Here is an 18,160-nt window from a genome sequence, read left to right as displayed (position 1 = left end):
GCCTACGTGATCCAAAATATAATGTCCATGTTTTTTCTCCAAAAATAGTTACTTGCCCTATAAATGGTAAGCAGGTTTTGTGCTATATTTAATGTGCAAAAACGCAAAGAAGGCTGTGTAGACTTTTCATATTTACTGAGTTATGCGAAACAATGATAATTGTTTTCTTTTGACAAGTTGAAGCAAGGTAATAAAATGATGAGAATGGGAATGCTGTTTTTTCACACCTCGAGCAGCTCTCTTCATGCCTTTTTTCCCCCTCTTCGCATTTATTCCAAAGCAGAAATTAGCCCCGTGGGTGAAAAGATTGAATTGAGCAATAAACAAGGAGGCAGCAGGAGCACGCTTCTGACCTTCAAGTGTAAATCCGTGCACACGAGAGGGATTGGATGTGTGGCTTTCAAGCTTTTAAAATCCTCTTGTCCGCTTTACATAATGGGTCTGATTTAGATCATATTAACAACTGTAACTGTTATTCGAAACTCAATACCATCCTATTTTTGTTTGAAATATTTTGTTTCAATTCTTTTTTCTTATATTTTATATATTTCTCAATTAAAAAAAATATATATATATTTATATACTTAATACATAATAACGTGCTAGCCTCCTTACCTAAACCACACATACTTCATTAAATAAAATTCAAAAGTATAAAATGTATTTAAAGAAATAAATAATACATAAAAAACAAATGTATTTTACATTTTAAAAATGAAATAAAACATAAAAATACAAAAGTGAGGAATTTCAATTTAAAAATAAAAAAATATTTAAAGAATAAATGAATAAGTACCACGGCCTTCACAATTTTAAAATATTTCACATCATAATCATCATAAAAATATAAGATGAATACCTTAGTGTATTTTATTTTTTTGCACTTTATTCAACAATATATTTAACTTTATATTTGTTTTATTTTATATATTCCTACTCTCAGTTAACATTCAAACATTTTATTTTTACATATTTTCTGTTTATGATTTACAAAAGCACCTTGTATTTTATCTCTTTTTGAAATGTTTATCTTCCTTTTTTCTAAATTACCCTTTACCATAGTGTAGTGCTTTGTTTTCATGCAGTTGATGTGAAATTACTGTAATATAAATGAAATTCAGTTAACTTAACGTATATATTTATATTTAATTGTTTTAATTTCATAATTATTTACCTCACTGTATACTTTACGGTACTTTTGTATTAGACGTCTTCTATACTATTTTTCGAAATGACTTAAAATTTGAGTTGTCTGATAATGATTTTTTTTACCTATGCCCGATGTTGTCCAACTCAAAAATGCGATACCGATATCAAACTGATATCCATATATACGGCCGTGGACTTCACATATTAATGATAATTGTAATGTGATGCCCCAGTGGATGCTTCAAATGTGATGAATATAACAACTTCAAATGAAATAAAGTATCTGTGAAAAATAAGAGAACAACTTCAACTGAAGTTATAGAAGTTCCAAAATAATGTCCCATACAAATAAAATACATTGAAATGAGCTAAAACGTCTGTGATTATATACAGTGGGGAGAACACGTATTTGATACACTGCCGATTTTGCTGGTTTTCCCACTTGCAAGCCATGTAGAGGTCTGTAATTTGTATCATAAGTTCTCTTCAACTGTGAGGGACGGAATCTAATACAAAAATCCAGAAAATCACATTGTATAATTTTTAAATAATAAATTTGTATTTAACTACATGAAATATTTGATACATTACCAACTAGTAAATATTTTGGCTCTTAGTTCTTTTTTAAGAACCCCTCCTGTTCTCCACTCATTACCGGAAGTAACTGCACCTGTTTGAACTTGTTACATGTATAAAAGACACCTGTTCACATGCTCAAACAAACAAACTCCAACCTCTCCACAATGGCCAAGACCAAAGAGCTGTGTAAGGACATCAGGGATAAAATAATAGACCTGCACAAGGCTGGGATGGGCTACAGGAAAATAAGCAAGCAGCTTGGTGAGAAGGTAACAACTGTTGGAGCGATTATTAGAAAATGGAAGAAGTTCAAGTTGACGGTCAGTCTGCCTCGCTCTGGGGCTCCATGCAAAATCTCACCTTGTGGGGCATCACTGATCATGAGGAAGGTGAGGGATCAGCCCAGAACTACGCGGCAGGACCTGGTCAATGACCTGAAGAGAGCTGGAACCACAGTCTCGAAGAAAACCATCAGAAACACATTACGCCGTCATGGATTAAAATCCTACAGCACACGCAAGGTCCCGCTGCTGAAGCCAGTGCATGTCCAGACACGTCTGAAGTTTGCCACTGACCATCTGGATGTTCCAGAGGAGCAATGGGAGAAGGTCATGTGGTCGGATGAGACCAAAATTGAACTTTTTGGTCTAAACTCGGCTCGTCATGTTTGAAGGAAAAAGAAGGATGAGTACAACCCCAAGAACACCATCCCAACCGTGAAACATGGAGGAGGAAACATCATTTTTTGGGGCTGCTTCTCTGCCAAGGGTACAGGACGACTGCACCGTATTGAGGGGAGGATGGATGGGGCTATGTATCGCCAGATCTTGGCTGACAACCCCCTTCCTTCAGTGAGAGCCCTGAAGATGGGTCGTGGTTGGGTCTTCCAGCATGACAACGACCCAAAGCACACAGCCAAGGCAACTAAAGAGTGGCTCCGTAAGAAGCATCTTAAGGTCCTGGAGTGGCCTAGCCAGTCACCAGATCTGAACCCGATAGAAAATCTATGGAGGGAGCTGAAAGTCTGTGTTGCCCGGCAGCAGCCCCGAAACCTGAAGGCTCTGGAGAAGATCTGCATGGAGGAGTGGGCCAAAATCCCTGCTGCAGTGTGTGCAAACCTTGTCAAGGACTACAGGAAACGTTTGGTATCTGTAATAGCAAACAAAGGTTTCTGTACCAAATATTAAGTTCAATTTTTGTGATGTATCAAATACTTATTTCATGCAATTAAATGCAAATTTATTATTTAAAAATCATACAACGTGATTTTCTGTTTGTTTTTGGTTTTTTTGTATTAGATTCCGTCCCTCACAGTTGAAGAGAAGTTATGAAACAAATTACAGACATCTACATGCTTTGCAAGTGGGAAAACCAGTAAAATCCGCAGTGTATCAAATACTTGTTCTCCCCACTGTAAAAGGCAAAACACAAAGAAATCACATTTCCATTAGTTACCCCAAAGAGCCACTAGGGGGAGACCAAAGCATTACAAATACAGGCAGGCAATAATAGGGCATGCCAATGCAATGACAATTCTCAAGATGCATTTTGCTGGGTTTATGCACTGATTTTTTATTATAATAATGGGTATAATTACTTTTCTTAGTGACTATTTCTTTCTGGTGACATGCATGGTATTTTGGAGACATCTAGAGGTCACTATAAGCACAGCTGCTGAGCTGTGACCAGCCCATGCACACAGGTTCCAGGGAATGTACATTAATTGATGACCCAGCATACCTACTGGCGCAAAACCGATACCGATATTTTTCCGATATTAGTATAAATACTTATATCGGCTGATATTATTGGGTGGCCGTTACTATTGAACAACTGTACTAAAAATAATAATAATGTGACATCTCTACTGGTTCTGCCAGATCTACATCGTGCCCAAAGCGGCCATCTTCCCACTGGAGGGCTTAGAGGGTGCCGAGGCGGAAGCGGCTCTACTCAATAACATGCGTGTGTATGGCACCATTCTGCTCACATCCATGGCCACCGTGGTGTTCGTCGGCGTCAAGTACGTTAACAAGCTAGCCTTGGTCTTCCTCGCCTGCGTCATTCTCTCCATCTTGGCCGTCTATGCTGGCGTCATCAAGACTGGCGTGGAACCGCCCGACTTTCCGTGAGTCCTGGAATGTAGTGGTGAAAATAGAGAGAATACATGGTTCAAAATCAATTGTAACATTTTCCGTGTGTGTTTTTTTAATTAGTGTTTGTCTGTTGGGCAACCGCACGTTGGTGTGGAAAACGTTCGATGTTTGCGCCAAGACGGTGGAGACGGCCAACGGAACGATAACCACCCAGCTGTGGCGCATGTTCTGCGACTCGTCCCTGCTCAACGCCACCTGCGACAAATTCTTTGAGGCCAATAATGTGACACAGATCCAGGGAATCCCTGGAGTCACCAGCGGAATCTGGACAGGTTGGTTCGACAAAGTAACCTTCTTGTTTAGTCACTAGGAAAGTAATAACTTCCGGCCCTGTGCAGAAAACGTGTTCGGAACTTACTACGAGAAGGGCGACTTGATCGCCCGCCTCAACATGGAGTCCGTGGAGGAGCCGGACGAGCCACTGACCAACGCCAACCGCTACGTGCTAGCCGACATCACCAGCTTCTTCACACTGCTGGTTGGCATTTACTTCCCTTCGGTGACAGGTGAAGCACGCTTTCTGGGTGGACAGCATAAATTCATTGGTGCTAAAATCGGGCGTTTGTGTGGTTATGTGCAGGAATCATGGCTGGGTCTAACCGTTCCGGTGACCTGCGCGACGCCCAGAAGTCCATCCCCATAGGAACCATTGCTGCTATCACCACCACCTCCTTCGTTTGTATCCTTTATTCACCACTTTCCTCTGTAGAACAGCGTCCAATGTTTAAGTCATTTATGTCAACAGTGTTCCACAGGGCTTAATCTTAAAAGTCCCTGTTGGTCTTATCGATCTATCTATGACATCAGAGAGTACATTACTGAATTTGATAGATTGGATGTCACTGAGCAATAACCTATAGTCCTTTTGTTTGTAAAATGAACCAAAAATTTGCAAAACCGCTTTAATCTTAGTTCACTGTTGGCCAGGAAGCCGGTGTCAATAACTGGAAGAGATGTAATCAAAAGCAGACTTTTTCGCGTGCACCGCTCCCATTCGTTAGGTTTAATTTTTGTGGCGGACAGCATTTTTATTGGGGGGGGGTATGTGTTGTGTATGGTACATTGGTTAATACATGTTGCTTAGGAAATTTCTCCACTACGAACACTGCTGTATAGCCTCTTTTTTCCCTCCGACCAAGCGGTGAGCTCAGTGGATTGAGCACAAGAGTGCGCAAGCCAGTAAATATTCAGTTGTTTTGATTTAATCATACTGAAGACTGCTTTGACCAAATGACAAATGACGTGTTATACCAATGAAGAGTTCACGATGACACTGGAACGAAACAACAAGGCTTTAGCCAGTGTTGTTGGCCCCGGCATCGTCAAAAGTACACCAGTAAAAAATCCCCGTTTCAATATTTTCATATGATAAATTATTACCGTAGTTTTTCATTCGCTATCCCTTCTGTTGTGTCAAGTCGAGGCTCCCGAGATCTGATGATAATGGGAGTCCAGTTGCTTCCGTGACTAGCACTCTCTCTTTCCTTCGCATTTGCGCTGTGTTGTGGTGAATTTGAACTTATATGGTAAAATCTCATATATTTTATCATATTCTGACCAGTCGCACAATAAAGTCAACGAGTCTCGACTGCTGTTTTCCATTGAGTCATATGTCTTCTGTTGGAATCCTTGCCTTTGACTACATCATCTTTCAGCGAAGCAGAGGCAAACCGTTACAAAACTTATTTTTACTGCACAATTTCAATTGTTATGGATCTCTGAATTGCCTTTGTGTTGAATTGTGCTATATAAATAAATTTGCCTCTGCGAGTTGATTTTTGAATAGACTTTGACAAAATTCAATCTTTTAATTAAATGAGGGGGATTTTAGACCTGGTGTTTCAAACTCACCTTTGTTGCGGCCCACGTTGTATGCCTGCCATCTTGGGCTGCCATGATGAACCCACTATAGTCGATATAATGACATTGTTGACCTAAAAATTGTCCAAATCCGCTTAGGTGGAATGTCCGAATTGCAATTTTTCTCTTTTTCCTTTTTATATATTTACATTTTAATTGACAAAGGGAATTAATATTCTCTTTTTAATTCAAATAAAACTAATTTCTTTTTATTTGTTTTTTTAGATCATTTTTAGGTTTGTCTGGCATTTTTTGGTTTTCATGTACAAATACGGGGAAACCAGTCGATTTTTGTTTTTATTTATTTATTTCTTATTTTGGCAGAAGCAGTAAATATTTTCTTATTATTTTATAAATCTATATAAAAATTATTTTATTATAATTTTTTTAATGACAGAAAATGTCCAGTTTTTGGAGTACACCGTTCTCTGTTTTTATTGAAGACTATAGAAATTTTACTTCAATTTTTGTATAGTTATACGGTGGGGCCTCCAGACCTTGAGTTTGACATCTGTGTTAAACAATCACATTTGTTCCTTATTAAAACCTGCTCAGACATGTCCAGCGTTATTCTCTTTGGCGCTTGCATCGACGGCGTGGTCCTCCGAGACAAGTAAGTGTTCCCCAGACCCACAATTTTTGACTCCATAACCTGATGCAATCTGTCCCGCTTTAGGTTTGGGGAAGGGGTGCACGGAAACCTGGTTATCGGCACGTTGGCGTGGCCATCGCCATGGGTCATCGTAATTGGCTCCTTTTTCTCCACTTGTGGGGCTGGTCTGCAGAGCCTAACGGGGGCACCGCGTCTCCTACAGGCTATAGCCAAGGATGGAATCGTACCTGCGTTGCGGGTCAGTACAGTACAGATTTGCGATTAAACTCATTTTGAAAATTGGAAAATTTAGTGTTATTGTGGGGGTGGGGTTTGCAGATTTTTGGCCACGGGAAGGCAAATGGGGAGCCCACGTGGTCCTTGCTGCTGACAGCATTTATCTGCGAAAGCGGAATCCTCATCGCATCTTTGGACTCAGTAGCTCCCATCTTGTCCATGTGAATTCTTCAAACTTTTCAAGGGAAATTCAAGGTGTCATTTTTATAGAAGATCTCATCCCGTGTCACCCCACAGGTTTTTCCTCATGTGCTACATGTTCGTGAACCTGGCATGCGCTTTACAAACTCTGTTGCGGACCCCCAACTGGAGACCCCGCTTTAAGTTCTACCACTGGTGCGAATACAAAACACTCACAGTGCAATTTTAATGAGGGATGTACGTCCTCTCAGTTCTTTGGTCTTTTTTCCCCGACAGGACTCTGTCCTTCTTGGGTATGAGCTTGTGTCTCACTCTCATGTTCCTGTGCTCTTGGTACTACGCCATTGTCGCCATGGTGATTGCCGGCTCCATTTACAAGTATATTGAGTTTGCGGGGTGAGTGGAAAGCAAAAGTGGTGATAATCAATTACATTACATATAGAGTAAGTATATGATAGGATTAAGGGCAATTGATTTAAATAGCGAGCCAGTCAAATCGATCGACATCGATCAACGATCATTGCCATCTTTTAAGTATGTCTCGTTAGTAAAAAGAATGATTTCCAAATGTCTGATGTTTCATTACATGAAAAATGTCAACTGAAGTTTAGAAAACACTTCCGTTCAGGTTCCGTTCTGAGACCCTCAATTTGGCCAAATTCCAAAATTATCCTATATGCATGTGTAATACATCATTGGAAAGCTTAAAATCTTTATTTTCTGGGGGAAGAAACCCTAACTCATTTTGAACAGGAGAGCATTTTTGACACCTTAAAATTAGGTCCAATCAGGTGAGTGAAAAATTTTGAAGACTTTTAATTTTCTTCAGGTTTCTCACCTAAAAAACGGTTTTCTACACCCTAAACGGCTAAACGGGGAGTTAGCTGTATAGTTAATGATAACTTTACTGCATAAAGTTTTTGATTTGGCTTGATTTTAATCTGTGCAAACCAAAAACATTTCCAGGGGAATTTTAGTGGCTCAATTCCAATACCATAATATTTTAATATTTGCAGTGGGCTTTTAAAATATTTTTTTAATTACCATTAAAGAATGTGAATGTGAGATACTGAGAAAAAAGGCTCCATATGCATAAAGGCAACATATAATTGTGAGTACATAACACTATCTGTTTATTGTATATTGATTATGTATTGTATATTGGCTTGATGATTTAAGCATCTAAAGTATCTAATACATCGATATCATTCATAATCAGCAATCCAAACGGCAACAAGGGTCAGAGATAATGTCCATAATTCTCGCGCCAGCGTTCGACTGCATTGTCTTTTTATGGCTTCCTGGTAACTCGAGGTGAGAGTATGAGAGAGCATAATTAAAGACACCATGATTTCAACGCGATATTATCGCGTACTTACCTTGTTTCCATTCAATAACTCCATGTAGCATGTATCACCGAGTGTAAAGACACAGCTGTGAATGGCCACAGCCGGACTTTGTGGGGATTTTATGGGTGAAACACGGTAATTTAACAAGGGACGTGATGCAGAAGTCACAGACAAAAAGGAGTGGTCGAGATTTTCTTTTTTAAAAAATATTTCCCCTTTTAAACGTTTTGTTTTTCTTTTTCAATTTTTCTTTATTTGGATCGATTATTTATCATCTAAAATATTGGGGAAAATGCAACAGTAACAAAAAAAAAAATACAATTGAGTGATAGTTATGAGGTAAATATCCTTGACCTATTTACAGACACTATTTTTTCATTGTGACATAATTTGTTTAAAAGTTTAAAATATGCGAGTGAATAATTTTTTAAAGTCTTTTTTTTTAATCTAAATATTAGACATCAATTAATGACAATGTCAAACCCTAAACTAAAAACATAAAATGATGAATATGAATAAATTGAATAAACTGAAATAATTCATAAAATACTGTGCTCACCAATTCCATTAAGACATAATTGAATTAAAAGGTAGAGATTTTACATGGTAAAAAAATACATTGCTAAATTACAAATCATATATACAGTAATTTGTTGTACTTTGAGACTTGCAGCTAACCCTTAAACTGTTATTACATATCAAGGTATAGAAGAATCACGTTTGAAAAAATGACCAACTTGAAAATCCATTTGTACTTAAATCTTTCCGCTCTTGCAGCCTGTGCACAAGTAACTCATGTTGCAGCCAGCACTCTGCTGTGTCGCATTGCATTTAAATTGAGCCCGTGATAAATGACAACTTGATTGATGAGTGGCCGTGTTTGGTTTGTATGCATTTCGCAGTGCGGAGAAGGAGTGGGGCGACGGAATTCGAGGTCTGTCCCTGAGCGCCGCACGTTACGCACTCATGCGTCTGGAGGAAGGACCCCCCCACACGAAGAACTGGAGGTAAACACACAAAAACGCATGTATAGTTGTGTGTGGTTTGTTGCTCATTAACAGAGAAACACGTGTGTCAATCTCACAGCTAATAAGGTTTTCCACATCAGACGCGTTGCAAAGCAACAAGAGTTAACACATCGTACTTTCTCCACTTGTACTTTTTGACTTGCTCCCCTTCAGCTGCTTCCCCTTTCGTGCCTTGGTTCTGTTTAGTTTCCCCCCACTCTGGACTTCTTTCGCCGCCCCCTTGTACTGTGGCTTTGTCCCCCCCAGGCCCCAGTTGCTGGTGCTTGTGAGCACGGATGCCGAGCAGAATGTGGAGCAGCCCAGGCTGCTCTCGCTCACCAACCAGCTGAAAGCGGGCAAAGGATTGACCATTGTTGGCACGGCGCTGGTGGGCACTTACCTGGACAACTATGAACACACCCAACGGGCAGAACAGGTAGGATAGACTGCTGGGTCACCATCTGCTATCACACACAGTGGCCCAATTTCTTCGATGGGGAAAAGAAAACAAGGGGGTGGATAAGGGAAAGCTTTTTTGGAGAACATAAGCTGAAATGGCGACTGCCTGTGTCTTTTTGAGAATTGTTTAATTACATTCAGGCGCATTGAATTTCCAAACCTGCGTGTTTGTAGTCACTGCGTAAACTGATGGAGACGGAGAAGGTAAAGGGCTTCTGCGTAGTGACGGTGTCATCCAATCTGCGAGACGCCACCTCCCACCTGCTCCAGGCCAGCGGGCTGGGTGGCCTGAAGCACAATGCCATGCTGGTGTCATGGCCACGCAACTGGAAGCAGGGTGACGAGCATCAGACCTGGAGGAATTTTGTCGGTACGTTGAATATCACCTAAGCACGACCCCATGTGCCTAACTCTGTTAGGTTCTTTGCGCAGCTGCATGGTCACATTAGTCTATGATTGCCCTGAATTAATTAAGTAAAACTTGATTCGTCAATTTGTCTGACCTGTCCTCCTTGCAGAGCTAGTGAGAGAAACTACTGCCGCTCATTTGGCTTTGCTGGTGCCCAAAAACATTGCGGCCTTCCCGTCAAATGGCGAGCGTTTTACTGAGGGTCACATCGACGTGTGGTGGATTGTCCATGACGGAGGCATGCTGATGCTGCTCCCCTTCCTCCTGCGCCAGCATAAGGTACCACCCAGATACTTTTCACCTCACCCGCAAGTAGAAGCGTATAGGTGTGAAAATGTTTGTCCTTTTTTCGTGACTGCCTCAGGTTTGGAGAAAGTGCAAGATGCGCATCTTTACTGTGGCTCAGATGGACGACAACAGCATTCAAATGAAGAAAGACTTGACCACCTTCCTCTATCATCTCCGTATTGATGCTATGGTGGAAGTGGTAGAAATGGTGAGTTAACATGTTAATAAAGAAAAAAAATGTTCTCAATTTGTCTTGCCTTTCTCCAGCACGACAGCGACATCTCGGCGTACACCTACGAAAAGACCCTGGTAATGGAACAACGCTCACAGATGCTAAAGCAGATCAACCTGACTAAGAATGAGCGTGAGAGGGAGGTAAGAAAGTCCTCCTCACTCTTTGAGAATGGCACACTCAAAAACATGTTCACAAATGCGACTTGACAGGTTCAGCTCGGCGTGGCTCGCATTGATTTGACTCGACATGTCACATAAAGCGCTGCTGGACCGAAGTGGATTTTGGGTTAAATCAGCGGGGTGGGACGTCGTATTCCCCTTCTGTTTCTTTGCTGTGGTGCGTGACAGCACCATGTCTTGGAAGAAGGACAGAATAAAAAGATATTGATTGGAGCTGTGCTATTATTACCTTCTTCAGGTCGCTTTTATTCATTGCGTGCCATGCTTCATAAACAACCCTGCTTTTAAAAACAAAGAAAAATCATTAATGTTCTTACTTTTTTCAATAATCCCCCTCAGATCCAGAGTATTACCGACTCGTCCCGTGGCTCCATTCGGCGCAAGAACCCGGGGTCTGTGACCACCCAGCTAAGTGTGGGTGAAGAACCACCAGCTGCTGGCAAGGAGGAGAAACCAGAAGAGGAGGTAAAGAACCAGTTAAATGAGTGGGCACATTTCACTTTAAAACACCTAGGAAAGGCATGCGTGGAAAGAGTATACACAAGCAAGCACACACACACAAACAGTGGTACCTCAACACACGATCTTTTCAACATCCGACGTAAAATTTGACTCGCTATTTGTTTCTACATCCGACGACATGCTCGAAATACGACAATTAATGGCAGCGCCGCAGTTTGTTTTCCCGCAAGACGGACGCACGGCAGATTTTCTTGTGAGAGAAATCAACACGGGTTCAGAGAATGTTAATGCAGCAGGTGAAAAAAGGAAAAAGATGAGGGTTACCATTGAAATGAAGATGGAAATGATAGAAAAATATGAGCGTGTTGTGCGCGTCTGTGAACTGCCTCGACAAGACGGCCGTGGAATGTCTACAATCTTGATGGGCCTCCTCCGACCTCCATTTGCCAGTCTTTATAAGTTAGGGTGACAATTATTATTATTGTAACATTGCCAAAAAAAAATCGCCAGTTTTGACAGGTTTTTAATCATTTACAGTGCCTTGCAAAAGTATTCGGCCCCCTTGAACCTTGCAACCTTTCGCCACATTTCAGGCTTCAAACATAAAGATATAAAATTTTAATTTTTTGTCAAGAATCAACAACAAGTGGGACACAATCGTGAAGTGGAACAAAATTTATTGGATAATTTAAACTTTTTTAACAAATAAAAAACTGAAAAGTGGGGCGTGCAATATTATTCGGCCCCCTTGCGTTAATACTTTGTAGCGCCACCTTTTGCTCCAATTACAGCTGCAAGTCGCTTGGGGTATGTTTCTATCAGTTTTGCACATCGAGAGACTGACATTCTTGCCCATTCTTCCTTGCAAAACAGCTCGAGCTCAGTGAGGTTGGATGGAGAGTGTTTGTGAACAGCAGTCTTCAGCTCTTTCCACAGATTCTCGATTGGATTCAGGTCTGGACTTTGACTTGGCCATTCTAACACCTGGATACGTTTATTTTTGAACCATTCCATTGTAGATTTGGCTTTATGTTTTGGATCATTGTCCTGATGGAAGATAAATCTCCGTCCCAGTCTCAGGTCTTGTGCAGATACCAACAGTTTTTCTTCCAGAATGTTCCTGTATTTGGCTGCATCCATCTTCCCGTCAATTTTAACCATCTTCCCTGTCCCTGCTGAAGAAAAGCAGGCCCAAACCATGATGCTGCCACCACCATGTTTGACAGTGGGGACGGTGTGTTCAGGGTGATGAGCTGTGTTGCTTTTACGCCAAACATATCGTTTTGCATTGTGGCCCAAAAGCTCAATTTTGGTTTTATCTGACCAGAGCACCTTCTTCCACATGTTTGATGTGTCTCCCAGGTGGCTTGTGGCAAACTTTAAACGAGACTTTTTATGGATATCTTTGAGAAATGGCTTTCTTCATGCCACTCTTCCATAAAGGCCAGATTTGTGCAGTGTACGACTGATTGTTGTCCTATGGACAGACGCTCCCACCTCAGTTGTAGATCTCTGCAGTTCATCCAGAGTGATCATGGGCCTCTTGGCTGCATCTCTGATCAGTTTTCTCCTTGTTTGAGAAGAAAGTTTGGAAGGACGGCCGGGTCTTGGTAGATTTGCAGTGGTCTGATGCTCCTTCCATTTCAATATGATGGCTTGCACAGTGCTCCTTGAGATGTTTAAAGCTTGGGAAATCTTTTTGTATCCAAATCCGGCTTTAAACTTCTCCACAACAGTATCTCGGACCTGCCTGGTGTGTTCCTTGGTTTTCATAATGCTCTCTGCACTTTAAACAGAACCCTGAGACTATCACAGAGCAGGTGCATTTATACGGAGACTTGATTACACACAGGTGGATTCTATTTATCATCATCGGTCATTTAGGACAACATTAGATCATTCAGAGATCCTCACTGAACTTCTGGAGTGAGTTTGCTGCACTGAAAGTAAAGGGGCCGAATAATATTGCACGCCCCACTTTTCAGTTTTTTATTTGTTATAAAAGTTTAAATTATCCAATAAATGTTGTTCCACTTCACGATTGTGTCCCACTTGTTGTTGATTCTTGACAAAAAAATTAAATTTCATATCTTTATGTTTGAAGCCTGAAATGTGGCGAAAGGTTGCAAGATTCAAGGGGGCCAAATACTTTTGCAAGGCACTGTATTTCAGAACTTGTGAAACACAACATGCCTACTGTCTGCCGCAGCTGAACATGAAAAATGAATGTAAAAAGTCCTCTCTCACTCTGTCACGTCAGCCACGCACCTCGTTCAGGTACAGCACGTGAAACACATCCGCCACATTAGAACCTAATTTGTTACATGAATTATGGGTATTACTATTATTATATTATTATTCATAATATATTTGTTTTGCTCTGCGTAATTGCTATTTGCAATAGTACCAGCAGTATTTTTAAGGGTTTAGTGTAGGTTTTCGGGCTCTAGAACGAATGGGATTATAATGTATTCTGATGGGAAAATGCTGCTCGACATGCGACCATTACGACTAACAAACAAGGTCCTGGAACGAATTAACTTCGTATGTAGAGGTACCACTGTATATATAATATATATTTTAGTCTGCGCTTAACCACGTGGTCGTCATTAGCAAACAGTGTGCTATTACTTTGAGGACTTATCCTGTATGTAATACAGCGGTGCCTTGAAATATCAACAGACTTAATTAGTTTTTTTGGATTTCCATACCTCTCATATTCATTTTTGCATTAAGATAAAAAAAAATGACTGACTCATTTGGGACTAGCATGATTTTACTTCGAACTCCTTCACTGCCATTGACGGAGATACTGTATTTTTCAGACTATAAGTCGCACTTTCTTTCATAGTTTGGCTGGGCCTATGACTCATACTCTGGTGCAATTTGTGCTGTATGTTTTTTCCCCCATACTGACAGTTGTGAGAAGGGTGCTCAAGGGGTGCCCTCTACTTTCAGAGTTGTGGTGTTGTTCAGAAGTGATACTAAAGACCCTAAAGTTGATAGTGATTTGGAGTAAGATCGAGAGTTTGGGAAACAAGATACATTATGTTGTGCTTTTTATTAATTACAAGACTCTTTAGCCTGCTGTTCACTTTTTTACCGTTTTTACCATATTGTGTAATCTTTTTTCTTTGTCTCTGATGAATAAAAATACCCCCCAAAATGCGACTTATACTTAAATGTTTTTTTTTCCCTCTTTGTGCATTTTATTTGCCAGTGCGACTAATAGTCCGAACAAATATAGTAGCTATATTACATTTTGACTGAGGTCTGACACCATCTACAGTGGGGCAAATAAGTATTTAGTCAACCACTAATTGTGCAAGTTCTCCTACTTGAAAAGATTAGAGAGGCCTGTAATTGTCAACATGGGTAAACCTCAACCATGAGAGACAGAATGTGGGAAAAAAAATAGAAAATCACATTGTTTGATTTTTAAAGAATTTATTTACAAATCAGAGTGGAAAATAAGTATTCACTCACCTACAAACAAGCAAGATTTCTGACTGTCAAAGAGTTCTAACTTCGTCTAACGAGGTCTAACGAGGCTCCACTCGTTACCTGTATTAATGGCACGTGTTTTAACTCATTATCGATATAAAAGACACCTGTCCACAGTCTCAGCCAGTCACACTCCATACTCCACTATGGCCAAGACCAAAGAGCTGTTGAAGGACACCAGAGACAAAATTGTAGACCTGCACCAGGCTGGGAAGACTGAATCTGCAATAGGTAAAACGCTTGGTGTAAAGAAATCAACTGTGGAAGCAATTATTAGAAAATGGAAGACATACAAGACCACTGATAATCTCCCTCGATCTGGGGCTCCATGCAAGATCTCACCCTGTGGCGTCAAAATGATAACAGGAACGGTGAGCAAAAATCCCAGAGCCACACGGGTGGACCTAGTGAATTACCTACAGAGAGCTGGGACCACAGTAACAAAGGCTACTATCAGTAACACAATGCGCCACCAGGGACTCAAATCCTGCACTGCCAGACGTGTCCCCCTGCTGAAGCCAGTACTTATCCAGGCCCGTCTGCGGTTCGCTAGAGAGCATTTGGATGATCCAGAAAAGGACTGGGAGAATGTGCTATGGTCAGATGAAACCAAAATACAACTTTTTGGTAGAAACACAGGTTTTCGTGTTTGGAGGAGAAAGAATACTGAATTGCATCCGAAGAACACCATACCCACTTTGAAGCGAGGGGGTGGAAACATCATGCTTTGGGGCTGTTTTTTCTGCAAAGGGACCAGGACGACTGATCTGTGTAAAGGAAAGAATGAATGGGGCCATGTATCGAGAGATTTTGAGTGAAAATCTCTTTCCATCAGCAAGGGCATTGGAGATGAGACGTGGCTGGGTCTTTCACCATGACAATGATCACAAACACACAGCCAGGGCAACAAAGGAGTGGCTTCGTAAGAAGCATTTCAAGGTCCTGGAGTGGCCTAGCCAGTCTCTAGATCTCAACCCCATAGAAAATCTGTGGAGGGAGTTGAGAGCCCGTGTTGCCCAACGACAGCCCCAAAACATCACTGCTCTAGAGGAGATCTGCATGGAGGAATGGGCCAAAATATCAGCAACAGTGTGTGAAAAGCTTGTGAAGAGTTACAGAAAATGTTTGGCCTCCGTTATTGCCAACAAAGGGTACATAACAAAGTATTGAGATGAACTTTTGGTATAGACCAAATACTTATTTTCCACCATGATTTGCAAATAAATTCTTTAAAAATCAAATAATGTGATTTCCTGCTTTTTTTCCACATTCTGTTTCTCATGGTAGAGGTTTACCCATGTTGACAATTACAGGCCTCTGTAATATTTTCAAGTGGGAGAACTTGCACAATTAGTGGTTGACTAAATACTTATTTGCCCCACTGTATAATGAATAGACGTCCAGGTTTGTTTTGCTCATGATGACATCATGGCACCTCTCTGCAAATGCAGCCCTTGGCTGCCCATTTTTACTTTATTGAAAAAACTACTTTCGTGTCTCTTCTGTTTGACGAAAATGTTTTACTTTTACAAGCTGGTGTTCTTGATTCAACCAGTCTTCCTCTCTCTTGTCCCTCTCAAACATTCTGTGACTTTGACCCGCATTCCAACACTCGTGGATTTACCTGTATCTCCACCTCCGGCTTCGCTCCCATCCGTCCTTCTCCTCTTCCTCCTCCTCATAGTCAAAGTCGACCTCTCCCCCTGTGCCCACCCCCGCGCAGGTGCAGCTCATCCACGACAACACCACCCCGACCAGCCCTGCCGCCCCGGCCGCGACACCGGCCCCGGCCGAAGCGGCCCAAAGCCCTGGGGAGCAGGTACAGATGACCTGGACGGAGAAGTGTGATGGGGAAGCTAGCAAGCCGGCAGGTGCAGCCACACCGTGTGGCATCAAGGACATCTTCAACATGAAGCCGTGAGTGCACATATGGAATCGTTAGCCTCCAACAGAGGTGAAAGTCATTTATAAAAAAAAAAAAGAGATTCAAATTCATTATGTTTTTCTTAAGACTTTTCACTTCCTATATTATATCCACTGCTATTTACAGCAATAGCTACCAAATATCCATATTAAGTGTTTAAGATGCCATTAGATGATTTAAAAAAAAAATTTTAAAACAGCATATTTTCAAGATAGCATGTGACTGACAGTAAAATTTCACATTTCATTTCATAGGGAAGCGCGTTTTATTTAGGGCTGGGGAACAATTGCAATTTTTTCATCTTAAATAATGTGTATATCAATTGCGGTATACAAAGTACAATAACAAAACAGGAAGTTGTATATTGCAGACATTGAAGAATAAAAATACCACTTCAATTGTTGGCCTAACACTTTTAACATCACTTTTATATACATTAGAAGATGGGTAGATTAAATTTTTTGATTAAGAAGCATTCTTTTCTTTATGGTGTATGTAGGTGGCTAGCCTGCAATATTAGCCTGAATGTTTGGACCACTGTTAAAGCATTGCATGTAGAATGTTAATAGACAGGACTCTGAAAAACAAAGGTAGATTCTTGTCTTTTTTCTAAATTGAATCTGTTCAGAATTGGGCTCGGACAAATCAGACGAAAGGCTTAAAACTTTTTGTTGGCTGTGATTAAAATGCACATTTATAATGAAAATACATTTCAATTTATTTAGTGTGTTGTCAATTTGCCCAGCCTTGATTTTAATATGTACTTTTTTTTTTTTTTTTTTTTTTAACTAAGCGTGTTGGAATCAGTACTTCTATGTTTACCGTTTTTACACAAGTATCTGTACTTGTGCTTCAGTACAGTGTGAGTACTTTTACCACCTGTGGGTTCTGATATGTACCTTTCCCTTCTTGCTCCCGCTGTGCAGTGAATGGGAGAATCTGTAAGTACCCCAGATCCTCTAAAACTCATCCCGACAATTTTTGACATGACATGAGCGGTTGAGGCCAATGAAAACGTGTGCGAGTGAGCATCTGTCAACCACCAACACCACCACAGCAGCAGATTTGTCTTGCTTATAGGTATCAACAACTTTTGTCTTTTATGTGCACCTGCTCAGGAACCAGTCAAACGTGCGACGCATGCACACGGCACTGCGACTCAACGAGGCCATCACCAAGAAGTCCTCAGAGGCCAAGCTGGTCCTGCTCAACATGCCAGGCCCGCCCAAGAACCGGACGGGCGACGAAAATTGTATCCTTTCCATTGGAATTTGGAGGACTGGCAGTAAATAATTATCTTTCAATGCCAGCGGCAGCCACAGCAAAGATTGGTTTTAGAATGGATGACGCTCTCTGCAGGTTGCTTCTAGGCAGGGAAATTTCTTTTTTCGTAATGTTCTTAACTCGTTTACTTCCAGCCATTTGCGATACTTTTGACTGATTTTTCAAGTGCCAAAGAATATGAACACAAAACTTACAAAATGGAAGATTCACATCTTTCAGTATATAAATGTTCGTTTTAGTTATGAGCAGTTGGACATCATAAGGAACATTTTTTATACGTCTTTGA

General features: G+C 40.8%; 1 protein-coding gene across 3 annotated transcripts in view; it reads left to right on the top strand.

The window, feature by feature from the left end:
* slc12a5a (solute carrier family 12 member 5a) overlaps nt 1-18,160 on the top strand; it is a 256,090-nt gene that overhangs the window by 231,258 nt on the left and 6,672 nt on the right. For 2 of the 3 annotated variants that reach the window (XM_057846905.1, XM_057846907.1), the window contains exons 7-25: nt 3,609-3,856; nt 3,945-4,156; nt 4,223-4,390; nt 4,465-4,563; nt 6,300-6,357; nt 6,421-6,595; nt 6,676-6,794; nt 6,871-6,969; nt 7,051-7,170; nt 9,026-9,130; nt 9,398-9,566; nt 9,764-9,959; nt 10,108-10,277; nt 10,363-10,494; nt 10,554-10,661; nt 11,040-11,165; nt 16,351-16,583; nt 17,517-17,531; nt 17,709-17,842. In XM_057846905.1, coding sequence (XP_057702888.1) covers nt 3,609-3,856; nt 3,945-4,156; nt 4,223-4,390; nt 4,465-4,563; nt 6,300-6,357; nt 6,421-6,595; nt 6,676-6,794; nt 6,871-6,969; nt 7,051-7,170; nt 9,026-9,130; nt 9,398-9,566; nt 9,764-9,959; nt 10,108-10,277; nt 10,363-10,494; nt 10,554-10,661; nt 11,040-11,165; nt 16,351-16,583; nt 17,517-17,531; nt 17,709-17,842 — 2,686 coding nt within the window. The remainder of the gene's footprint in view (nt 1-3,608; nt 3,857-3,944; nt 4,157-4,222; nt 4,391-4,464; nt 4,564-6,299; nt 6,358-6,420; nt 6,596-6,675; nt 6,795-6,870; nt 6,970-7,050; nt 7,171-9,025; nt 9,131-9,397; nt 9,567-9,763; nt 9,960-10,107; nt 10,278-10,362; nt 10,495-10,553; nt 10,662-11,039; nt 11,166-16,350; nt 16,584-17,516; nt 17,532-17,708; nt 17,843-18,160) is intronic. The other variant, XM_057846906.1, reaches the window with a different exon arrangement.

This window comes from Corythoichthys intestinalis, chromosome 9 (genome assembly GCF_030265065.1).
Source record: "Corythoichthys intestinalis isolate RoL2023-P3 chromosome 9, ASM3026506v1, whole genome shotgun sequence".
Lineage (NCBI taxonomy): Eukaryota > Metazoa > Chordata > Actinopteri > Syngnathiformes > Syngnathidae > Corythoichthys > Corythoichthys intestinalis.
This window is presented reverse-complemented; position numbering and strand designations above follow the sequence as displayed.